The sequence below is a fragment of the Thermobia domestica genome, chromosome 2 (assembly GCF_964235325.1).
Source record: "Thermobia domestica chromosome 2, izTheDome1.hap1.1, whole genome shotgun sequence".
Taxonomy (NCBI): Eukaryota; Metazoa; Arthropoda; class Insecta; order Zygentoma; family Lepismatidae; genus Thermobia; species Thermobia domestica.
In genome coordinates, this window is record NC_137455.1 from 11,116,661 (window position 1) to 11,143,773 (window position 27,113).

A 27,113-nucleotide genomic window follows, 5' to 3' on the forward strand; every position below is an offset into this window, starting at 1 on the left:
ACACACAATTATGACATGAACACTGTCGGCCATTGAGAAGTTTCATGGTTTAGCTCCGAAGACTATTGTTAGATCCTCATGGAATATATGTGAAACAACTGGAAAAGAACACTCTTTCAAACAAGCAAAACCGTTAAAATCGGTGGACCTGTGTCGAAGGCACAACACAACACATATTTATAAACAGGTCGAACTGAGAATTTTTGTTAAGTCGGTTAAAAAGACGTATGTATCTCAGTTCAGAAGCTCAGAGACAAATTAAGGGATTCAAGATGCTAGAGATCAATTGATTTCAGAGTTCAGAGAACGTAACTACATATCATGGTACAACACGCCTTGATACAACTTAATGCATCTATATTGTTATATTGCATGATCTGCAATTCCCACGAAACCATGTTACTTCAAACTTGCCTTCATTATCGAGAACGAATACTAAATTTCCCTGACATTAAAGAACTCTTCAACAATTTCCCTGACATTGTCTGGTTTTCCAGGTCTATGGGAACAATGTCTGAATAGGAATGACAGAAGGTTATTTATTTCTCTTATAAGGGATATTCGCGAAGTGTCCTCTCGGGATTCTTGTAAAATTGATTCAAATGCTAAGTTCTCCACTCATCAACGTGTATTGTACTAATTTTAGCGGCTCATACTGGTAGTTTGCATATTTATGGGCTTTCATATATCCGGAAAAACTCACTACACCAATGAATTTCTGAGAAAATTGTACTGTACATGAATTTGATGTATCACTTGCATCTATTCCCACTTGAAAAGCCGAAAGTTGAATCCAATACGGTGGCCAGGGTGGGTAACATGTGTCAGAGAAGCCGTACTTGATCCAATTTGTTTTGCATGTGCTCACATTCATGTCCAGTTACATCTAAAGAAACTAAAAGCAATTTCGTGTCGGCGTGTTATACTAGTGTATGATTGAATTCCGGACATACGAAGGCTCATAAATATGCAAATTACCGGTATGGGCCGCTAAAATTAGTACAATACACATTAGACCGCGGAGAACTTTCCATTTGAATGAATTTTACAAGAATCCTGAGGGAACACTTCGCGAATGTACCTTGTTAGATAAAGTATGTGTTTAATTACTACGAGACGATTTGTTGTTACAAAGTAAGCGTTTACTTTTTAGAATATATGTTCCTTAAGTTCGATTACAAATGGCATTGAATACTTGTGTAATATTAATATTTACTCATTTTCAAAATTTTTCCTTATCTCTACAATTAATTAAAAATTCTGATGTTTAATATTAATTGCAGTAAGAAAGTGTTCAATCTTCATCTTAGAAAAAAAAGAAGTACGTTTAAAGTAGCTAGCTCCAATATTTATCCTCTTTTCCTCCACACAAAAACCAATGGATTATTATATATTTTTCTTTCAACATAATGCTTCCAGTCTTATAAAATTTCAATATATATGAAGTAAACGTCTTACTGAATGCTTGAAAACAACAAAAATTGTGATAACATGTCCTCTTTTATATGTTAGTTATGTCAACTGACTACAGCTCACAGATGACGAGAAGAACCCTAAAACAGGGGAAGCGGGGAAAGGTCAACGACACGGTCAAGTCCATTTTTGTTTTTTGAGGTGTGGTCTATACTTAGATGTGGTCTGCTACTCCGGGTAGTTATCTGTGTGCTATTCCATGGTGTCATTTGAAACCCCCGTGCGAAAAGTGGGCGAGCCCCTACCTACGTCACACTACTTCTGCTAGGGTTCTTCTCGTCATCTGTGAGCTGTACAAATATTCCATTTATCTTAGTAATTGAAATGAAAAGTAATAGTATATATATATGTCATTATTACTGACTTACTTGTACTAATTGTTGCGTGAGTTGTGAAGAACTATCCATTTCATTTGCACTTGGACCGTTCTTCTTCTTAGATGCTAAGCTGTTCCATATTGTGCCTTTCAAACGCTGCTGTAGATTGATTTTGTCACCTTTATCCAATGGCTTTAAATGGGCTGCTTTTACAATGTCCCTACATTAATCAATTCAAGAAAGAGAGAGAGAAAAAAAAATCATCAAACACGTTGAGCAACATAGTAAGCGATTCTTATTAAACATCGAGAAAAGCTAAGGAAAAAAGTCCCTTCATGCGACGATTTTTTAAAGTGATATTAAGTTGTACCTTACATTTGTTGTCCTTTTTTAATCACATGCAAAAGAACATTACGAAGGGGAGGGACAACTTAGTGGTAGAGTGCTTACATCTGGTGAATGGTGTCCCTGATTCGATTCCCGTCCAAGTAAGTTTATGGTGGACAACATCATGTCTGTGGGTTTCCTCTCGTTTCCTCCCCCCCCCAGCTCGGGCTGTGTGGACTTTGTGGTGGACAAACACCGTGCTCGTGGGTTTTCTCGGGGTTCTCCCACTTTCTTCATTCCACCATTTCATTCATTTCTCATAATCACCGTCTCCTTTAGTCTAACCGACATAACCGTGGGACATAAACTTAAAGATTGCATTATAGATTAAAGATTGTTTCCTTCCACGTTCTCATTCCACCAATTCTTCCATTAGTATTCACTTGCCTTAATCATCTCCTAAAGGGCAGGAACGTTAACACTAAGAGATTTCACTTCATTTGCAAAAGAACACTATTGTGAGTAAAAATTTAGTTAAGTCAAGCGTAAGTAATAGTATAATGTAACGACTGGTTGAACGTACGTACGAAATACATATCAAATGTAACACAATAATAACCTGGATGTGTTCCTGTGGTGATTGCCTTTCATCAGGATGTTTTTAGCCTTAAATTGTGTAGATGTATGGCTAATCACATACTAACGCATAGCACTGTCAGAGATTGTGTTCAACTCAACTACTGCAGTTTTGTCCGTGATTGTACTTTTAGTTCATTACTCTTCAAAATGACAGTAAAAGGAAACTTTGGATATTTCAAAACTAAACTGTGATTAACTTATGATTTCTTTTTTATCTGTAAAACACTGCTATGTAATTCTGTCTTTGAATTTGTTTCTAAGCACTGAAGTCATCTATCCTACACAAGTCATGGTCTAGGTTCATGCATTGACAAATTTGATGAAAGAAGTATATTCGTGGGTATACGTACTTACTATTTCAATTTATTGGTTTATTGTATTCTTCTTTTAAAGCTTGAAATTTAAACACATTTCAGCGCTGCGCAAGGTTATTCATTTCGAAAGATTATTATTTTTTTTTATTTACCCTCTTCTCTTTGAATCTGTCTTGATTCTTTTAGGTGCTCCCCACATTTTCTGTCGGCAACTATACAGGGTGGACAATTTATCTGGATCATCCCCTATAACGGGGAAACCAAAAGAAAGAGAAAAGCGAAACTTGACACAAAGCAACTATAAGGAGGGGGACACCTTTGCATATATTATACAGCGGATAATCCGTTATAGCGGATAATTAAGATAAATTGTCCATCTTTTATATATATATCGGGTGTTCTAAAAACGACGCCCACGGAACAGAGCACTATTCTACAAATCAAAATAAACCAATATATATATATATATATATATATATATATATATATATATATATATATATATTTGTATACCTTTCGGGTGCTCATCTGGAGACGCGAACTGCACTATGTGGCAACGTCGCAGATAAAGAACCATAGAGTAGATCAACCAATCCATCAGATAATTACGTTGATTCTTGCCAAATGACAGTTCAAGTCAATAGACAGGCTTGAAGTCCATTTTATCCAGTGTATACCTGAGGGTCAAGGGGGGGGGGGGCTATAACCCCTATACCCCCTTGGATCCGCCATTATATATATATCTATATATATATATATATGTGTGTGTGTGTGTGTATAATCCCTGATTCTTCCATGAAATATAAAAAAAATCTCTTGATTTTCGGCATATTTTGAACCATTTCCCTGACCTCCCAAGACCAGTGTAAACCTTGAAAGGTAACTACGCCACTGATACTCATTAAAAAAAAAAAAGTATTGATAGTAAGCCTTAAAGAGCTTGTCACGAAAAAACAGTCTTTATATACACATAACAGAAGCCTAAAATTTAATTTCATATACACAAAACAAAATCCTAACTTAAATTTTGAAAACAAGTGCTATCGAAATCAACAGGCACAATAAAAATAGAGTGATTACAAGTTAGAGAAAAATGTTAAGTAAAGTTCTTACAGTTTGAAATGAAATGAAAAGAAATCTTTTCCATGTTTTACGTCCCACGATTTTGTCGGTTAGGCTACAGGAGACGGTGAAGATGAGAAATGAATGAAATGGTGGAATGAAGAAAGTGGGAGGAAACGGGAGAACCCCGAGAAAATCCACAAGCACGGTGTCTGTCCACCACAAAGTCCACACGGCGCGAGCTGGGATCGAACGAGGGACCCCAAGCACCGGAGGTCAACGCTCTACCACTGAGCCACCGCGCCCCCTTCTTACAGCTTGAATTATGTCATTAACATGTCACGATATTCTACTCTGATCAGTTAGCTGTAAGTATCAGCACTTTTATTAGCTGTAAGTATCAGCACAGAACTTTTTCATATTTAAGTTCTAAAACGTTATATATATATTGTAATAAGAAAAATTGTGCATAAAATACAATACGGGATAATGGGGTAATGAAGAGAAACTCGTGGTATTAAGAGACAAAAGCAATTTAAAAATTTAAAATGTTAATAGTTTTCAAGTCATATTTCTGATTCTTTGTGTATATATATACTTTTGTTACTGGGCAACATAATAGAAAATTGTTTTATTTCTTCCCAATATACAGGAAGACTGCAAAAAAATATTTTGTAAAAATTTCAGTTGTTGTATCTTATCACCCCGTATGAGGTAATAAGAGATGCTGCCCAGATTTCTTTCATGCTGTGCCTTGTTATTAAACTGGGGTTACAAGAGATATGTTTAAAGATGTATTCTATTACCCTACCTTTTTCAAATTTTTGTTCTGGTTACTTTTCTGTCAATTGCCATGTGACAATTAAGGTTAATGAAAGCCGTACTTGAAATTTGAACGCTTTTAATTACAAACTATAACAATTACAGCCTTTCATAATTTGTGAAGTGTTTCACTCATTCTGAATATTTTGGAATGATAAAATTATACATTGTAGTCATATAAACCTTTTTAATTAAAAAGGTAGGGCCTACATCGTAAAACAACTCTTTATGGTACAATGACTTCTTACATAGGACGCTATACAAAATTAAATAGGCTATACCAAAATGAAAAATAGCCTGCGTGAATACTTTTGACAATAATGGAATGAAACTTTAAGCCCTAAAACAGAAAATAGGCCTAGAGCAAAACTTTTAAAGTCAAACATTCTCTCTTTTTAACACAATAAAGACCCATAATATTTACAAGTTCTGATCTTTTAACAATGAACGAGTTATTTTCTAATCTAATAAAATTTCAGGATCATAAAAGATAAACACTTTCTTCCCTTCCTGTATATCATCATGAGGAGGCAAGTAGATTTTTAATCTACAGTTAGTGAAAATTGAAAGACCAAACGACTGTCTCTTTCTTACCCCGATAAAAACAAACAAAAAGCAATAAGAGACACGCATTTTCTGGCAAGCTCATTTATCAGAGAAAAACTGGAAGAATTCCACTTTGAAGTATCACTAATGCTATACAAAGTTATGTAATCAATTTTTTAAAAAAACATTTATAACTAAGTTGGAAAAAAAAACGACAAAGACTGACATTTTGGTAAACACTTTTGGAAATGCAGAAAAGAAAGTAAAGAAGTTGCCTAAAAGCAATGATTTTTTAAGGCTTATATAAAGGAAGATACAGTAAGGAAGGTGTGGAATTTTTTTCGGTTTTTCTGATGAAAAACCAAACTACCAACCATTTTGTCTCTTATTACCCCATCTTCTCCTATATGCTAATTTTACGTAGTAATATTTACCTAAACTCTTCGTACGTGACTTTCTGATTTACAGCACGAAATTTGGCATCATTCTCCCTCCAATATCTTGCGTCCTGCTCCACAGCATCATACAACTCCTTTTCTAGTGTGGCCAAATCAATTCCTCCATCTTCAGAATTTGCCATGACTTCTCCGTACCTTCACAGCTACCTGGCGGATGCAATAAGGAAATTCTATAAAATAGCTTTACTTACATAGCCGTATCAGTAAAATGATTAAAAGCCATTTATTACATAGATACAAAGAATATCAAATAAGGAGAAATTCAATGCAAGCAACAAAATTAAATGAATACACAATACTCAGAGAGGAATTTGGTTACGCTATTCAAGTTATGCTTTTCAATATGTAAGAAATATACATGTATATTTTAGAAGTACATAACTGATAAACCCAAATTATTCTTTTTCTTTTGCAAAACAGCCAGAATCACGTAAATCGGATTATAAACAGAAAACATATAGGCTTCTAAAATGCCTAACGTAATTTATAGATCTATAACTTCACTCGTGACCGATTAGTAATGTTAAAAATAATTTATAATAATAAAAACGCAGTGCTCACTTGTTCCCCAAACCGTTCGCCTTTTCTGCAGCCATTCGGATGTACCGGTGTTTCGTGATTGTAACACTCTGTTTCAGGGTGGACTGATTTAAATCAGTCTGATTTAAGTCACTTGATTTTTTAAACAAAAATCGTTGATTTAAGTCCAATTCCGAAATAAATTAATTTAAAGTGAAAATAAGTAAAATCCCGTTTCTGTTCTATTTCGATTATAGAAGATAATAATCATAATACAATGAGACTCAAATGTACGTATAGCACAGTATGAAAACAAGTGTCATGCAGAGAATGATTAGGGAAAATACCGTCTTGAACGGGTAAAGGGGGAATCTTGCTTTCTTCACTTCGTAACATAGGGTTTTTAAATCGTTAACTATAACAACGGGGTGTTACCTTATGCTCAGCATAACGTAACATGGCCCGGTGCTTTTGAACACCTTGTATATTGGAAGGGAAATTTTAAATTTTATTTAGAATGTAAGAGAAAATTTTTATTTTATAGTAGGAAAACCGTAGGTCGAAGATTTTGTGTAATTTTAGTAAAATAAATCGTTTCAATGGATATTATATGAAGATTACATGATTATTAATTATATTTTGTATATTTTACGTATTTATCCATGAATATATCATTATTTTAGACAAATAAGTGTATATTCCAGCCTTTTCAATGATTTTCAGTTTATTTCTATTCATATTTCGGCATAGGGAATCTTCACAAGAAAGCTAAAAATTTTATTTCGAAAAATCTTCTTCAAAATTCCAAATTAAGAAAGTCAGCCATAATTTCTTCTTGGTGCATCTCTTTGTTTTCGATGTAAATTATTTGATTGGATAATCCACAATCACAGCTGCGGCTGAGATTTCGGCTTTCTTTGATCTTCGCACAGAAGCCTATCATCCGATAGTTACGTCACGATTATCTTCCAATTAGGGATCATCTTCATGTAATTCTTTGTCTTACGGCGTCAGCCATTTCAGGAGACAGACGTGCAGTGTTCAGCGTCTGCAGAAATTGCGGAATAATTTGTTGTTACGTTAAAACTGTGGTAAATTCTTCGTTTTGGCTAGTGTTAGAAGTTGTCAGCAGAGATAAACGTGCTGTGTTTGGTGTTTTCAACAAAATTATTAAACCAGTAATATTCTAACTGTGAAGTGATTTCGTCTTGCATAAGGGATACTAGCATGAAGGCGTCTATTGTTACGGAATGAGCTCATTGGAAAATTTTACGTTCTCGGTCAGCGAGAGAACGTAGGAGAAGGCGGAGGAGACGGTGACGGAGAGCAAACATTGAGTCGTTGTGCAGGCATCGAAGAAGAAGAAGTTAAGTGATGCTCGATGGCTTTTTCCAGATCGGTGCTACAGTAGTTAGTATCCGAAATTGTTTTGGGACCACGATTTAAGAGTCTCCCAGAAGACTCAAGTGGAGTAATTCGTCAGGAAACTTTTTTTTATAATATATCCGTTCAGTCGCTGTTTAAGAAGCAGATTCACGTAAGTAGGAACCAGTGAAAGTAAAAACTCACTCCAGGTATTTGGCATCTTCAAAATTCCTTGTCTCGAGAAAACCGATATGTGTGATTATATTTCCTGGTGTATGTGTGAAATCCATAACATGAAGTGTTAAGTGCGTAAAGTTTCCCTCAACGCCGCACACATGCAGATTCGGGCAATGTGACATCGTGATTTCATTCGATGGGGGGGGGGGGGGGGAAGAAAGCTAGAATCTCAGCACAGAGCGATTGTCGTAACCTCAAGAAAATGTGTGTACCACACACATTTTCCCCCAGTGAAGAAAAGATGTTTTAGATTCCCCAAAAATCTTGAAATTATTCATTTTCGGTAACACTGCTCGAAATTAAGTTTTATTTATTTTGGCATGTTTTCTTTGGTTTTGAAACAAAATGATTCTAAACGTTGATTTTTGTAAATAAGTGTCAGATTCACGGCTACAGTTAAGTGCAAGGGTACATGAATTTTGCGTACCGGTAACTGAAAACTTTCGGCAATAGGCTAAACCTTCGTAATATTTTAAATCTGATACCCATCAAGTTTAGAAATTTCAGTTTTTTTTTTATAATTACTAGTAAATACCTATTTCTTCTTCATTAAGAAACTTAAAAGATTCAGAGCGACACTAATGCAAATAACCACTGCGTCTTCGGTATGAATGTGGTAGCGAAACAAAAAACAAAAAAATATAAATACAAAATAAGGATGGTGCTTCATGAAATATATGTGTGATTTTTTTTATATATATATATTCTTGTTTAGGTTAAGTTAGTGTAGTTAGAATAGGGATTTAGGTTTAAGTATGTCAATATGTAAGTGAGTGTTTACCTGTGCTAGATTGTTCAGTGGGTCCGAGCTGTAAGAGAGGTCGCGAAGAGCGTAAATCCTCTATGCCGGCCACAATCTCTATGCACGGAGAAGTTTAAGCACCAAAGAATAAATAAATAAAAGTGAAAGTAGCTAACCACAACAGTAGGCAGTGAAGTATTATTTTCAATAGTGTAGTGTATTTATATTGTGTCCTTTCATTTGTTTTTGCGTGTCGATTCAATGTAAATGTTCTGAAAGTCAAGAATATTAAATGAATATTAAAAGAATATGAATATTTTGGGAATATGTGTACAAAGTAAAGAATGTTTTGGCTCTGAAAGATATAGAAATCGATCATATTATTTATTTTTTTAGATGGGTATGTCAGTTTAATGTAAAGATTTTTCTGTTATCAAATATTTTGTCCAATAATACTTTCATGAATATTTTAGAATAAACTTACTAGCCGTGAGAACATCTTTCTTTTCGAATACAGAATCTAATTATCTTGTAGTTTTAAGAAGTAGTAGAAATATGGAGTTGATGTTTTGGTATGCATGCGAAGCATGATCAAAGCAAAGAGCAGTACGTACAGAATAAGTTTACTGGGGAAATGAAATAGCTGTGAAACTCAGGGGAGAGACTTTCCTTAGTGTGACCGAGTTGAAAACAACCGAATCTGTAGAAAATTTCTCATTTTATCAGTTTCAATCAAAATCTCAGTTTGGACTTTTTTTTTAGTTGCAAAATTCTGTTTTCAAGATTCTTTTTTTTTTTTAAAGATTCAGATAGGGCTTTCACAGACAACATCAAGATCTTCATTGTGCTCATTGCCAGCTCCACTCGTAGGTCGGTGTCCTGTGTCTGTAGTCGTGGTTCACAACCTATTTCCGGATGGGATGTGGATGATGAACTGCAGGCCTGGATATCGGACTGTGAGTCGAGATGGAAGAGAGTTTGGAAGCTTTATATTTCGGGCCAGATTTGAGTTCTATTTTCCGTAGATGATTGGCTTGGTGAGTGTATCAGTGACTGTTGATGACGAGCCCATACGGGCCCAGTAGGTTCGGTGTCACTAGTCAGTGATACATTCAACATAGCACGTAATCTCAAGGAAAGGGAACATCATACAAAACACAAACAGTCAATTACAACATTCAGTTTATTTATTTAATTTTTATTCAATTTATTTATTTATTTATTTTTTTTAAAGTAAAATGGCGACCCATTATCCAGGATTTCTGTTGTTTCAATCCTACGCGAGCGCTAAGGAAAACAAACAATCACAGCAGAGTATTTGTAATGGGGATCATTATGACAATTGCTGCATTGAATGAAACATGGTCACTTCTGGATCTGTATGTGCGTGATGTTGTGGGAAACAAACTTAATGAAAGTGAAAATGTCTGTGGGTAGCAGATCGAGTAACGAATCTCGTCATCCGAACGAATATATATGCTGTAGTGACGAAATTGCAGGGTTCAGTGTTTATTGTGACAGTTGCTTTAGATGGGTACATGCCCAATGTTATGGTTTGTCGGAGGAACAAGTTCAGGAATTAGACAAGAGTAGTGAGCCGTGGCTATGTAAGCCTTGCCTGGCGAAACAGGTGACAGTGTTGTCACTTCCGAAATCATCGGAAACCGAGAGTGAGGAAGGTGAACGTGTAACGCGGGGTAGCCCGAACGATTCTGACAAGGAGGAAGGAAGTCGAGGAAACGTAGCTTCCGGTTCAAATGTGCAATTAACGGACTTTGCAGCCATGATGGAACGATTTAGTCAAACTTTAACTTTGACGTTAAACGAAAAATTTGAAAAGGTGGACAATAAATTTCAGGCGATGAGTAATCAGGTTGACCGTAAGTTTCAGGATATGAATGAAAAATTCGATAATGTCAAATTCGAAATGTTGCAAATGATTAATGAGAAGGTAGCCCATGTAAACGAAGACGTAGAGGCTGTTAGGTCGGAAGTTCGCGATTTATATACCTCTGTTGGGAACTATGAGACTAAAATAGACGCGCGGGTAGATGCCGTTGAGGAAGGTCTCCGGTTATCGGTTGAGGCGCAGAATCGACGATGTGATGACTTGACTAAGGAGTTCTCACATCTCGAACTAAGTACCCAAAGGTCGTGTCAGGCACTTGAAGCCAGGATTCAGACGTTGGAAGAGAAACAAAACCAAAGAAAAGACAAACGGTGTGGACGTAAACGAGCGCGAGACTTTGTTGTCGGCGATGGAATCGAGTCTGACGGGACCGAGTCAGACATCCATGTAACGTACCCTTTTACCGGTACTTTACATTGTTATTGTTTTACCGGTATTTTACATTGTTATTTGTTGTGCTGTTGTTTTGTTAAATGGTCCCCATTTGGTATAGTCATGCCATTAGCTCGTATACATGTTTTATTTGTTTTCACGTGTTAGCTATTAATGTTAGTTGTTCAAATGTTTCTTTACTGTTAATACAAGTCACCGGATGGTGAGGTTATTCTATGACTGTCCACTATATTTACGTATAACTAATATCAATTACAAATGATTTAATAATATATCGGATTCTTCTAAATTTGCTAGGTAGATTCTATTAACACTGCAATAGTAAAATGCTTATTTACATAACACTCATCCATGACGTAACATAATTAGTCGTGTCGATCATCGGTCCTTTGCATTCAATTGTCTTATGCGTGTAGCATGCTGTGCAGCATGCTGGGAAACAGAGCCAAGATGGCGATAATCGGGTGAGAAGACATGAAAATGCACTGAATGCCGATTGGTGTTCTTCAAGTGCATGGACAGACACGACTAGGTGAGAATTATCAATATTCTGTTTTTAGTTTGATGAATTATGTGTCTCATTAAAGATATTATATATATTAATACTTCACTAAGTTCTTAAATTTCAGGGAAGTAATAACATCAAAATATTAAGTTTTACAATATAAAAAAATATGGTGTAGTTGAGCTATGTAGTCGCCAGGTATTGCATGATGCTCAGCCATTTTTACTGTGCTACAAAATAGGCGACCCCCTTCGGTCATCCATGATAATTTAAAATTTAAATACGTAAAACGTACTTTTAGGACTCAACCTCATCAAAATTTGTGTTTTGATCCAACCTAGAGATAATTGGAATAAAAGAATTGGATGCCGAAGGCTAAATTAATCTTTAACAATTTCGGTAAATGGTCGCCTGATGAAACCGCCTATGAATGCTGAAAATAGTAGGTGTCGGGTGGTTTAAAGTTGGATATATAATCGTCATTTCTTCGAAGTGTGCAGTTTCCATTCCGTAACGAAAAGGCAGAATCCGGAGAAGTGAGGAGGATACAACCAACGTGTCATAAGGTAAAAACTTTCCTTACTTATTTATCCTGAACCGGGAACCATTCAGATTGATGACAGCAAGGGTACCAGTGGTGATATAAAACCTAAACTATTTGCAACTTAATGACAGTTTGTGAAATTTTTATTCGGTACATCAATAGTACGACAAACATGTGTAAATAAAATCTCGTGTTGTGCCACGCATTTAACAGGATTATCGTAATACTTCCATTAATATAATTATTAAGACTAATATCATTATTGAATTTTTAGTATGCATTCGGTAAAATAAACTTAGCTTTCGGTACAGATTTCGAACGTGATGTCCGTATGTAAGTTCAAGGTTAGGTTAGTTATGCTCGACTTGTCGTTTTTCTTCCTTTTCCTTAAATATATTGATCCATAGAATAAAATGTCATGTTCACAGTATAATCAGGAAAGTGCTAAATATTGATGTATTTTTTTTTTCTTCATATTCATTTGTATATATACCATATTCATTTATATTGAAAGTCAATGTAGTTTTTGTTATGTTAGAAAATGTGACCCAATGTCATAGAAACAAATTTAAGATATGCTACGAATATATGTTATGAAATGATTCCTAAGGAGGAATAATAATTGTAATAATAATGTAGTATATAGAAGTGGAGATGACATAAATGGGCACATATGCAGTGCGTGACGGAAGTGCACGGAGCAGCGTGACGGAAGTGCACAGAGCATATTTTTCTTCATAATTCTTTTATTCTTCACACTTTCCTGAGTCTTGAACGAGATCAATGAATAGTGAGAATTAATAGGATTGTTCCATTGGAACGTAATATTCTATGTAAACCTGCCTAAGAAGCTGATTATAATGTATCATCTATATGTTTAAAAGCTTTCTTTCTTCTTTCTTATTTGTACCGGTAAGTTACGAACATGTAAACTACGTACAATTGCAATAATGTTTAACCGAATGTAATACTAAACCAATGTAAAGAATCAAATTTATTCTGAAACAAGATTTCAAAATTTATAGCCGTTCTTCTTAAGCTGTACTTAAATTTTTTTTCTTTCTTTTGACAATAAATGATAACATGAACTTCAATGTATGATTCCGTACCAGTAATTCATATTAAGTACCTAGATTATAGGATAATAGTAACATAAAGTGCCAGCTGATGTCGAACATGTGCTAGATGGCACAGTCGCTAAGATCTCATTGACGGACTACCACTTGACAAGAACCTGCTATTGCGTTAGAAATTCCGTTGCGTATGTAAATTAGAAATCAATCCTCGTTCGTTGCTTTAACAGAAATTAAGTAATTACAAATTCGCTATACTCATCATAAATTTTATTTGTGTTAAATATTTTTTTTTTTCAATCCAGTCTAAGATTTTGCATGGTATCTTCTCATTTACTTTTATGACGTGAAAATTGAACGTTTCAAAATTGGCGACCTCAGCTTTAGGATTTTTGTTTATTTGATAATTTGTGTTAATATGTGAAGCTGATGTTTCAAAAATTGGCGACTTCAGCTTCAGGATTATTATTATTATTTTTTTTTAAATGTCTAGTAGGTAGGACTAAAATGAGATTTTAGAATAATTAGTGGAAGTATTGGGATAAGACTGAGAGATGCGTGACTCATGTTTTGATGTAAATAGATGATGTTAAGTGATTCTGCCAGTGACCATCAGGAATTGCAAGTTTGTGTTTATTGTAAAGAAAGTGTAGATCGAAGTAACATAAAAACAATGGCATGTGCGAATTGTAGGAAAGAAGTTCACTTTGACTGTTTGAAAATATCGCAACCCGGAGTCGAGCGAAGTATTGAAGTAGATTCATGTTGGGTTTGTGTTCCATGCCAACAACGCATAGTTAATACTATGGATGAGTTATTTGGGCAGATAATTTCTGACGTGAAAGCATTTAAGCACGACTTGTCATCTTGTGTGAAATCATTTAAAAATGAAATATCATATGAAATGTCATCGATAACGTCGTCAGTATTAACTTCTGAGAACGAAGTAACTGAACTCGCTACTGAAAAACTAGAAATAAGAGCTATGGGGTCATTTGTAACTGATAGTGTTGAAGGCACAGATACACAATTAGGAAATAATAATGTCTGTGGTGTCTTAGATAAAATAAATGATAATTTGCGAAATAATATGGCTGCGATAAGAGCGCCTTGAGCTTAAGTCTCATTTAAATGTTGATAATGTTAATTTAAAAGATGAGACTGATCATTATTATAATGATGTAGATGTAGTGATAGATTTAGTTTGTAGTAGTAGATGTAAGGTGATAAATGTTAATAAATATTTGTTAGATGAACCCCAGATAAGGAATGATACTGTTAACAATAGCTCTTTCATGCATGTTTCATATGGAAAAGATACATATTATAGAGTAGCGAAGTCTAGTACAGTAGATACTATGAAGCTTCACGTGTTAAATGGTGATGACGTTAATATTTTCCCTTGTAGCAGTGACAAAAGAATGGGTAGATTTCGGAAAAAGAAGAAAAAGATAGGGAAGCTTAACCTAATAGTAATCATAGATGTTAAAGTAGATAGATCTAAGATATTCCTATGGTTGACAGGAAATTGCTCTAGCCAGGGTAGGAGACATATGATAAATGAGATATATTGCTGGAAGTGGCTGGAAGCACTCCATAGAATTAGACAGGCAAAAATTTCACCGCCTGTATTAGCTCCTCCTACAACTGAGATTGTAAACGTAAATTTTGTTCTTCTTTTCTTTTGTTATTGTTTCATTAGTTCAAGTTATGTTTGTGATGTTTCATAAATAATGTAGGAGGTAAAATATTATATATATATAGATTTGCAATAACAGAATGGGGATTTTAGAACCTTAATTTATAAATTTCTTGCCAGTGGCCTTATTTAAGTTAAGAATAAGCTTAAAATTTAAACCTAAGAACTAAAATTCTGTAAAAGAACGACAAGTTGACTCAAGTCACTCCGAGCAGTGGTCATAAAAAAAAAAAAAAAAAAAAAAAAAAAAAAAAAAAAAAAAACTTTAAAATTTCTTATCGTGCAACTAGGCTTACGGGAAAAGAGTTTTCCGATGAAAAGGATTGATTGTTAGAACTAACTTAGAATATTCAGGATTTTTTTTTGCGTACCAGTATATTATGTGGTACCGGAAATGAATAATTTAACGGAATAAACCTACCTGGTAGCTAATTCTTTTCGGGTCCAATGATGATTTCTCCATATTTCTTCAAACGCACCAATGGTGATTACGGTCACATCTTTGTTGTATTGCCGTATTCTTCTGTTGTAGCGAAGTCAGTTGTTAACAATAACAATAATCACAATAATGTTTCCCAGTTTGTTAGTAACCCAGTTCTTAATTCGGGTAAATAGATTGAGCAGTCGTCATTAAGAGAAGGCGATGGTTACTTGACTGAACTTCTCTCTTCAAAATAATATTTGAATTTAAAATGAATTTGTTCAGAGACGAAGGGAGTTTGTATTACCCTCTTTGAAATCATTAATACCTTGTTCTGGAGGAAGAAGAAGGAAATACAGCAATTTGAAATTTTGAGATATTTCCTTCCCCTTTCTTTAAATTGTAAGATGGGGGGAAATACAAATAAGATGTATCCTGAACACAGGAGTCGAGCTGAACTTTCTAAATTATAATATTTGAAAACCTTACAAAATTCTTCTCGTTTGACTAGGTTCAACCTGTGCTCAGTGTACATTTAAATGCGTTTGCGGAAGAGAAGTAGTTTCTCAGTGTGCCGGAAATTATAGATAAGAATATGGAGGCTGGATTATTGTTAGGTTTACTTCTTTCTACGATTTATTATGTTTTAGTTCAAACCTAACTGAACATTTTGAACATTTGAAAACCCTCTTCAAAATTCTAGAATTTGGAAATTTTGTTCTAAATTAAAAAAAAAAAAAAGTGTCAATTTGTAAAACTTGAAACGTTCAATTTTCACGTCATAAAAGTAAATGAGAAGATACCATGCAAAATCTTAGACTGGATTGAAAAAAAAAATATTTAACACAAATAAAATTTATGATGAGTATAGCGAATTTGTAATTACTTAATTTCTGTTAAAGCAACGAACGAGGATTGATTTCTAATTTACATACGCAACGGAATTTCTAACGCAATAGCAGGTTCTTGTCAAGTGGTAGTCCGTCAATGAGATTTTAGCGACTGTGCCATCTAGCACATGTTCGACATCAGCTGGCACTTTATGTTACTATTATCCTATAATCTAGGTATTTAATATGACTTACTGAAATGGAATCATACATTAAAGTTCAAGTTATCATTTATTGAAATAAAAGAAAAACTGGAATTACAGCTTAAGAAGACGGTTATAAATTTCGAACTATTGTTTCAAAATTAAGCTTGACTCTTTGCACTGCTTTAGTTTTCACATTCGGTCAATACATAACTTCCAATCAACATTGTTACAATTGTACGTGATTTACATATTCATAGCTTGCCAGTACAAAGAAGAAAGAAAAGAGGAAAAAAAAAAATAACATATAGATGATACATCGTTAGTAGTTTCTTTGGTAGGTTAACCTAGAGTATTACACTCCAATGGAACAATCCTATTAATTCCAACTATTCATTGATCCATTTATTTTTATTCAAGACTCAGGAAAATGTCAGGAACAAATAAAGAAGAAAAAAAATGAAGTATTATGTTCCATGCACTTCTGTCACGTACTACATATGTGCCCATTTATGTCATCTCCACTTCTATATACTACATTATTATTACAATTATTATTCCTCCTTAGGAATCATTTCATAACATATATTTGTAGCATATCTTAAATTTGTTTTTATGACATTGGGTCACATTTTCTAACATAACAAAAACTACATTGACTCTTAATATAAATGAATATGATATATATATACAAATGCATATGAAGAGAAAAAAAAAATACATCAATATTTAGCACTTTCCTGATTATACTGTGAACATGACATTTTATTCTATGGATCAATATATTTAAGGAAAAGGAAGAAAAAAACGACAAGTCGAGCATAACTAACCTAACCTTGAAACTACATAAGGACATCACGTTCGAAATCTGTACCGAAAGCTAAGTTTATTTTACCGAATGCATACTAAAAATTCAATAATGATATTAGTCTTAATAATTATATTAATGGAAGTATTACGATAATCCTGTTAAATGCGTGGCACAACACGAGATTTTATTTACACATGTTTGTCGTACTATTGATGTACCGAATAAAAATTTCACAAACTGTCATTAAGTTGCAAATAGTTTAGGTTTTATATCACCACTGGTACCCTTGCTGTCATCAATCTGAATGGTTCCCGGTTCAGGATAAATAAGTAAGGAAAGTTTTTACCTTATGACACGTTGGTTGTATCCTCCTCACTTCTCCGGATTCTGCCTTTTCGTTACGGAATGGAAACTGCACACTTCGAAGAAATGACGATTATATATCCAACTTTAAACCACCCGACACCTACTATTTTCAGCATCCATAGGCGGTTTCATCAGGCGACCGTTTACCGAAATTGTTAAAGATTAATTTAGCCTTCGGCATCCAATTCTTTTATTCCAATTATCTCTAGGTTGGATCAAAACACAAATTTTGATGAGGTTGAGTCCTAAAAGTACGTTTTACGTATTTAAATTTCCAATTATCATGGATGACCGAAGGGGGTCGCCTATTTTGTAGCACGGTAAAAATGGCTGAGCATCATGCAATACCTGGCGACTACATAACTCAACTACACCATATTTTTTTTTATTGTAAAACTTAATATTTTGATGTTATTACTTCCCTGAAATTTAAGAACTTAGTGAAGTATTAATATATATAATATATTTAATGAGACACATAATTCATCAAACTAAGAACAGAATATTGATAATTCTCACCTAGTCGTGTCTGTCCATTCACTTGAAGAACACCAATCGGCATTCAGTGCATTTTCATGTCTTCTCACCCGATTATCGCCATCTTGGCTCTGTTTCCCAGCATGCTGCACAGCATGCTACACGCATAAGACAATTGAATGCAAAGGACCGATGATCGACACGACTAATTATGTTACGTCATGGGTGAGTGTTATGTAAATAAGCATTTTACTATTGCAGTGTTAATAGAATCTACCTAGCAAATTTAGAAGAATCCGATATATTATTAAATCATTTGTAATTGATATTAGTTATACGTAAATATAGTGGACAGTCATAGAATAACCTCACCATCCGGTGACTTGTATTAACAGTAAAGAAACATTTGAACAACTAACATTAATAGCTAACACGTGAAAACAAATAAAACATGTATACGAGCTAATGGCATGACTATACCAAATGGGGACCATTTAACAAAACAACAGCACAACAAATAACAATGTAAAATACCGGTAAAACAATAACAATGTAAAGTACCGGTAAAAGGGTACGTTACATTTTTCCCAGCGACCTCGAAAAAAAAAATTTTTTTTTTTTTAAGTTAAAGTTGTTCGAAATCTTTTAATAACTCAATTCGCTTCTCTTCTGAACAATTAAACAATTTAACATTCATTAAATTTTGGACTGGCACTTCTCTCCCCTTTAAATCCTTTAAAAATACGGAATTATGTTGAACCTTCGACACAAAATAAGGCCCTGTAAACACAGGAAAGTATTTGTGCGTGACCTTTTTGAAAGCGTCCGAAAGAAAATGAGTTTTCACCATGACTAGATTCCCTTCTTTAATTTCAACTACATTCTTTTTCAGTTTCCTCTTCCTTTTTGACAACAAACGAGGTTCTACTTGTATCAACCTCCTTGAATTTTCTACATTTTGAAGTTCAGGAGGCCAAGGAAATTTCTCCCGAAACCTATCTGCAGCCGAAAAAGAAATGAAAACTTCTGCAGGTGTGCAATTGATGGAACTATTGTAGGAGTAGTTTAACAGGTCTTGTGCGACCTTCAAGACATTTTTCCATTTGGTATGGTTATTACTACATAGCAATCTGATGATCCTATTCAAATCACGATGGGATCTCTCCAAAATTCCATTCGCTCGTGCGTTATAAGGAGAAATCAGAATATGCTGCATCTGATGTTCCTTACAGTAATCCTTCCACCTCTGAGAAATAAACTGTGGGCCCTGATCAGAGACGATATGATTTGGGTATGGACAAATATAAAAGTAATCTTTCTCTAAAGTTCGAATAATCTCAGCTGTAGTTGCTGTTCTTAAAGGTAGGTAACAAAGGAATCTGGAGTAAACATCAACAATTGACAATACATAATAATATCCGTAGCTACATGGGAGCTTACCCACGAGATCAACACACACCTTGCTATGTGGTTTATCTGCCTCAATATGCAAATCTTCGCGAGAGATAGCTCTGTTCGAAAATTTCGTTCGCGCGCACGATTCACAATCATTTATATGTTTTCGAAACGTTTGTTTTTGACTTTTCCAAAAAAATAAATCTTGCACTAATTTTACACATTTAGCAACGCCAAAATGTCCTGTCTCATGAATGTGTTTCACTGATCTTTCAATCAGAGATTGTGGAATCACCAGCAGCCAATTCTTAGTTTTTGAATTTTGAATATAAATTAGATTATTTATAAGCTTGATTCTAGAGTTCGCAGATTCCGAATTCATTTTAGCTCTCAACTCACGACAGTACTTGTCCGATGCTTGCATTCGCTCCAACTCATTGGTATCAAACAGAATATTTTCATTGTAATTAATGAAATTTACGTGATAGTCCTCCGATTTGGCAGGGAGTTCAGGAGAATTCCTACTCAATATATCTGCAATTTTATTATCTACTCCCTTGATATGCTCAAATCGGAGATCAAACCTTTGGAGTTTCAACAAAATTTTGGTCGTTCTAGGATCAAGGTTTTGCAAAGTGAAAGCATAGGTCACTGCACTATTGTCACAGTGAACCGTCACCTTCCTGCCTAATATATAATACGAAAAATGTTCACATAGGAACAAAACAGCTAGTAACTCTAATTGAAAAATCGAGTAAGACACTTCATGAAGCTTTAATTTTCGACTCGCGTATTCGATGACCAAAAGTTCTCCATCATCGTCATATTGAGCCAAATAACCCGCCAAATTTTCTAACGAAGCATCTGAAAATAGATGAAATGGTTTGTCGAAATTCGGTTGACTAAGTGCAGGAGGTTCACTTAGCAACTCTCTTAATTGTCTCATTAATTCCTCCGTAAAACAGTATTTCCTGTCTTTCTTCAAAAGGTCAAAGAATGGAGCCGTTAACGCAGCGAATTGAGGAATAAACTTTCTCCTCCATGACAGGATTCCTAAAAAGGATCTTAACTTCTTTTTGTTTTTAGGAACTGGAAAACACTTAATGGCATCATTCTGTTTAGGGTTCGGCTTCAATTCCTTTCCATTCACTACATGTCCAAGAAACGAGATTTCAGTTTTTACAAATTGACACTTTCTAAAATTTAAGGCAAAATTTCCAAATTCTAAAATTTTGAAAAGGGTTTCCAAATGTTCAAAATGCTCGGTTAAGTTCGAACTAAAACATAACAAATCGTAGAAAGAAGTAAACCTAACAATAATCCAGCCTCCATATTCTTATCTATAATTTCCGGCACACTGAGAAACTACTTCTCTTCCGCAAACGCATTTAAATGTACACTGAGCACAGGTTGAACCTAGTCAAACGAGAAGAATTTTTGTAAGGTTTTCAAATATTATGATTTAGAAAGTTCAGCTCGACTCCTGTGTTCAGGATACATCTTATTTGTATTTCCCCCCCATCTCACAATTTAAAGAAAGGGGAAGGAAATATCTCAAAATTTCAAATTGCTGTATTTCCTTCTTCTTCCTTCAGAACAAAGTATTAATGATTTCAAAGAGGGCAATACAAACTCCCTTCGTCTCTGAACGAATTCATTTTAAATTCACATATTATTTTGAAGAGAGAAGTTCAGTCAAGTAACCATCGCCTTCCCTTAATGACGACTGCTCAATCTATTTACCCGAATTAAGAGCTGGGTTACTAACGAACTGGGAAATATTATTGTGATTACTGTTATTGTTAACAACTGACTTCGCTACAACAGAAGAATACGGCACTACAACAAAGATGTGACCGTAATCATTATTGGTGCGTTTGAAGAAATACGGAGAAATCATCATTGGACCCGAAAAGAATTAGCTACCAGGTAGGTTTATTCCGTTAAATTATTCATTTCCGGTACCACATAATATACTGGTACGTAAAAAAAAAAATCCTGAATATTCTAAGTTAGTTCTAACAATCAATCCTTTTCATCGGAAAACTCTTTTCCCGTAAGCCTAGTTGCACGATAAGAAATTTTAGTTTTTTTTTTTTTTTTTTTTTATGACCACTGCTCGGAGTGACTTGAGTCAACTTGTCGCTCTTTTACAGAATTTTAGTTCTTAGGTTTAAATTTTAAGCTTATTCTTAACTTAAATAAGGCCACTGGCAAGAAATTTATAAATTAAGGTTCTAAAATCCCCATTCTGTTATTGCAAATCTATATATATATAATATTTTACCTCCTACATTATTTATGAAACATCACAAACATAACTTGAACTAATGAAACAATAACAAAAGAAAAGAAGAACAAAATTTACGTTTACAATCTCAGTTGTAGGAGCTAATACAGGCGGTGAAATTTTTGCCTGTCTAATTCTATGGAGTGCTTCCAGCCACTTCCAGCAATATATCTCATTTATCATATGTCTCCTACCCTGGCTAGAGCAATTTCCTGTCAACCATAGGAATATCTTAGATCTATCTACTTTAACATCTATGATTACTATTAGGTTAAGCTTCCCTATCTTTTTCTTCTTTTTCCGAAATCTACCCATTCTTTTGTCACTGCTACAAGGGAAAATATTAACGTCATCACCATTTAACACGTGAAGCTTCATAGTATCTACTGTACTAGACTTCGCTACTCTATAATATGTATCTTTTCCATATGAAACATGCATGAAAGAGCTATTGTTAACAGTATCATTCCTTATCTGGGGTTCATCTAACAAATATTTATTAACATTTATCACCTTACATCTACTACTACAAACTAAATCTATCACTACATCTACATCATTATAATAATGATCAGTCTCATCTTTTAAATTAACATTATCAACATTTAAATGAGACTTAAGCTCAGGCGCTCTTATCGCAGCCATATTATTTCGCAAATTATCATTTATTTTATCTAAGACACCACAGACATTATTATTTCCTAATTGTGTATCTGTGCCTTCAACACTATCAGTTACAAATGACCCCATAGCTCTTATTTCTAGTTTTTCAGTAGCGAGTTCAGTTACTTCGTTCTCAGAAGTTAATACTGACGACGTTATCGATGACATTTCATATGATATTTCATTTTTAAATGATTTCACACAAGATGACAAGTCGTGCTTAAATGCTTTCACGTCAGAAATTATCTGCCCAAATAACTCATCCATAGTATTAACTATGCGTTGTTGGCATGGAACACAAACCCAACATGAATCTACTTCAATACTTCGCTCGACTCCGGGTTGCGATATTTTCAAACAGTCAAAGTGAACTTCTTTCCTACAATTCGCACATGCCATTGTTTTTATGTTACTTCGATCTACACTTTCTTTACAATAAACACAAACTTGCAATTCCTGATGGTCACTGGCAGAATCACTTAACATCATCTATTTACATCAAAACATGAGTCGCGCATCTCTCAGTCTTATCCCAATACTTCCACTAATTATTCTAAAATCTCATTTTAGTCCTACCTACTAGACATTAAAAAAAAAATAATAATCCTGAAGCTGAAGTCGCCAATTTTGAAACATCAGCTTCACATATTAACACAAATTATCAAATAAACAAAAATCCTAAAGCTGAGGTCGCCAATTTTGAAACGTTCAATTTTCACGTCATAAAAGTAAATGAGAAGATACCATGCAAAATCTTAGACTGGATTGAAAAAAAAAATATTTAACACAAATAAAATTTATGATGAGTATAGCGAATTTGTAATTACTTAATTTCTGTTAAAGCAACGAACGAGGATTGATTTCTAATTTACATACGCAACGGAATTTCTAACGCAATAGCAGGTTCTTGTCAAGTGGTAGTCCGTCAATGAGATTTTAGCGACTGTGCCATCTAGCACATGTTCGACATCAGCTGGCACTTTATGTTACTATTATCCTATAATCTAGGTATTTAATATGACTTACTGAAATGGAATCATACATTAAAGTTCAAGTTATCATTTATTGAAATAAAAGAAAAACTGGAATTACAGCTTAAGAAGACGGTTATAAATTTCGAACTATTGTTTCAAAATTAAGCTTGACTCTTTGCACTGCTTTAGTTTTCACATTCGGTCAATACATAACTTCCAATCAACATTGTTACAATTGTACGTGATTTACATATTCATAGCTTGCCAGTACAAAGAAGAAAGAAAAGAGGAAAAAAAAAATAACATATAGATGATACATCGTTAGTAGTTTCTTTGGTAGGTTAACCTAGAGTATTACACTCCAATGGAACAATCCTATTAATTCCAACTATTCATTGATCCATTTATTTTTATTCAAGACTCAGGAAAATGTCAGGAACAAATAAAGAAGAAAAAAAATGAAGTATTATGTTCCATGCACTTCTGTCACGTACTACATATGTGCCCATTTATGTCATCTCCACTTCTATATACTACATTATTATTACAATTATTATTCCTCCTTAGGAATCATTTCATAACATATATTTGTAGCATATCTTAAATTTGTTTTTATGACATTGGGTCACATTTTCTAACATAACAAAAACTACATTGACTCTTAATATAAATGAATATGATATATATATACAAATGAATATGAAGAGAAAAAAAAAATACATCAATATTTAGCACTTTCCTGATTATACTGTGAACATGACATTTTATTCTATGGATCAATATATTTAAGGAAAAGGAAGAAAAAAACGACAAGTCGAGCATAACTAACCTAACCTTGAAACTACATAAGGACATCACGTTCGAAATCTGTACCGAAAGCTAAGTTTATTTTACCGAATGCATACTAAAAATTCAATAATGATATTAGTCTTAATAATTATATTAATGGAAGTATTACGATAATCCTGTTAAATGCGTGGCACAACACGAGATTTTATTTACACATGTTTGTCGTACTATTGATGTACCGAATAAAAATTTCACAAACTGTCATTAAGTTGCAAATAGTTTAGGTTTTATATCACCACTGGTACCCTTGCTGTCATCAATCTGAATGGTTCCCGGTTCAGGATAAATAAGTAAGGAAAGTTTTTACCTTATGACACGTTGGTTGTATCCTCCTCACTTCTCCGGATTCTGCCTTTTCGTTACGGAATGGAAACTGCACACTTCGAAGAAATGACGATTATATATCCAACTTTAAACCACCCGACACCTACTATTTTCAGCATCCATAGGCGGTTTCATCAGGCGACCGTTTACCGAAATTGTTAAAGATTAATTTAGCCTTCGGCATCCAATTCTTTTATTCCAATTATCTCTAGGTTGGATCAAAACACAAATTTTGATGAGGTTGAGTCCTAAAAGTACGTTTTACGTATTTAAATTTCCAATTATCATGGATGACCGAAGGGGGTCGCCTATTTTGTAGCACGGTAAAAATGGCTGAGCATCATGCAATACCTGGCGACTACATAACTCAACTACACCATATTTTTTTTATTGTAAAACTTAATATTTTGATGTTATTACTTCCCTGAAATTTAAGAACTTAGTGAAGTATTAATATATATAATATATTTAATGAGACACATAATTCATCAAACTAAGAACAGAATATTGATAATTCTCACCTAGTCGTGTCTGTCCATTCACTTGAAGAACACCAATCGGCATTCAGTGCATTTTCATGTCTTCTCACCCGATTATCGCCATCTTGGCTCTGTTTCCCAGCATGCTGCACAGCATGCTACACGCATAAGACAATTGAATGCAAAGGACCGATGATCGACACGACTAATTATGTTACGTCATGGGTGAGTGTTATGTAAATAAGCATTTTACTATTGCAGTGTTAATAGAATCTACCTAGCAAATTTAGAAGAATCCGATATATTATTAAATCATTTGTAATTGATATTAGTTATACGTAAATATAGTGGACAGTCATAGAATAACCTCACCATCCGGTGACTTGTATTAACAGTAAAGAAACATTTGAACAACTAACATTAATAGCTAACACGTGAAAACAAATAAAACATGTATACGAGCTAATGGCATGACTATACCAAATGGGGACCATTTAACAAAACAACAGCACAACAAATAACAATGTAAAATACCGGTAAAACAATAACAATGTAAAGTACCGGTAAAAGGGTACGTTACAAACTGAAATTTCGTTTTCTTGGATATGTAGTGAATGGAAAGGAATTGAAGCCGAACCCTAAACAGAATGAAGCCATTAAGTGTTTTCCAGTTCCTAAAAACAAAAAGAAGTTAAGATCCTTTTTAGGAATCCTGTCATGGAGGAGAAAGTTTATTCCTCAATTCGCTGCGTTAACGGCTCCATTCTTTGACCTTTTGAAGAAAGACAGGAAATACTGTTTTACGGAGGAATTAATGAGACAATTAAGAGAGTTGCTAAGTGAACCTCCTGCACTTAGTCAACCGAATTTCGACAAACCATTTCATCTATTTTCAGATGCTTCGTTAGAAAATTTGGCGGGTTATTTGGCTCAATATGACGATGATGGAGAACTTTTGGTCATCGAATACGCGAGTCGAAAATTAAAGCTTCATGAAGTGTCTTACTCGATTTTTCAATTAGAGTTACTAGCTGTTTTGTTCCTATGTGAACATTTTTCGTATTATATATTAGGCAGGAAAGTGACGGTTCACTGTGACAATAGTGCAGTGACCTATGCTTTCACTTTGCAAAACCTTGATCCTAGAACGACCAAAATTTTGTTGAAACTCCAAAGGTTTGATCTCCGATTTGAGCATATCAAGGGAGTAGATAATAAAATTGCAGATATATTGAGTAGGAATTCTCCTGAACTCCCTGCCAAATCGGAGGACTATCACGTAAATTTCATTAATTACAATGAAAATATTCTGTTTGATACCAATGAGTTGGAGCGAATGCAAGCATCGGACAAGTACTGTCGTGAGTTGAGAGCTAAAATGAATTCGGAATCTGCGAACTCTAGAATCAAGGTTATAAATAATCTAATTTATATTCAAAAGTCAAAAACTAAGAATTGGCTGCTGGTGATTCCACAATCTCTGATTGAAAGAACAGTGAAACACATTCATGAGACAGGACATTTTGGCGTTGCTAAATGTGTAAAATTAGTGCAAGATTTATTTTTTTTTTTGGAAAAGTCAAAAACAAACGTTTCGAAAACATATAAATGATTGTGAATCGTGCGCGCGAACGAAATTTTCGAACAGAGCTATCTCTCGCGAAGATTTGCATATTGAGGCAGATAAACCACATAGCAAGGTGTGTGTTGATCTCGTGGGTAAGCTCCCATGTAGCTACGGATATTATTATGTATTGTCAATTGTTGATGTTTACTCCAGATTCCTTTGTTACCTACCTTTAAGAACAGCAACTACAGCTGAGATTATTCGAACTTTAGAGAAAGATTACTTTTATATTTGTCCATACCCAAATCATATCGTCTCTGATCAGGGCCCACAGTTTATTTCTCAGAGGTGGAAGGATTACTGTAAGGAACATCAGATGCAGCATATTCTGATTTCTCCTTATAACGCACGAGCGAATGGAATTTTGGAGAGATCCCATCGTGATTTGAATAGGATCATCAGATTGCTATGTAGTAATAACCATACCAAATGGAAAAATGTCTTGAAGGTCGCACAAGAC

The 27,113-nt window shown here is 34.4% G+C and overlaps 1 protein-coding gene across 2 annotated transcripts in view; it reads right to left on the reverse strand.

The window, feature by feature from the left end:
- Positions 1–27,113, reverse strand: part of LOC145670119 (dynein axonemal assembly factor 19) — a 54,817-nt gene that overhangs the window by 13,100 nt on the left and 14,604 nt on the right. Inside the window, exons 2-3 of one of the 2 annotated variants that reach the window (XM_081738489.1) lie at positions 5,935–6,105; positions 1,842–2,010 (exon numbers count right to left, since the gene is read on the reverse strand). In XM_081738489.1, the coding sequence (XP_081594615.1) occupies positions 1,842–2,010; positions 5,935–6,080 (315 nt within the window). In that variant the 5' untranslated portion in view covers positions 6,081–6,105. The remainder of the gene's footprint in view (positions 1–1,841; positions 2,011–5,934; positions 6,106–27,113) is intronic. The other variant, XM_081738492.1, reaches the window with a different exon arrangement.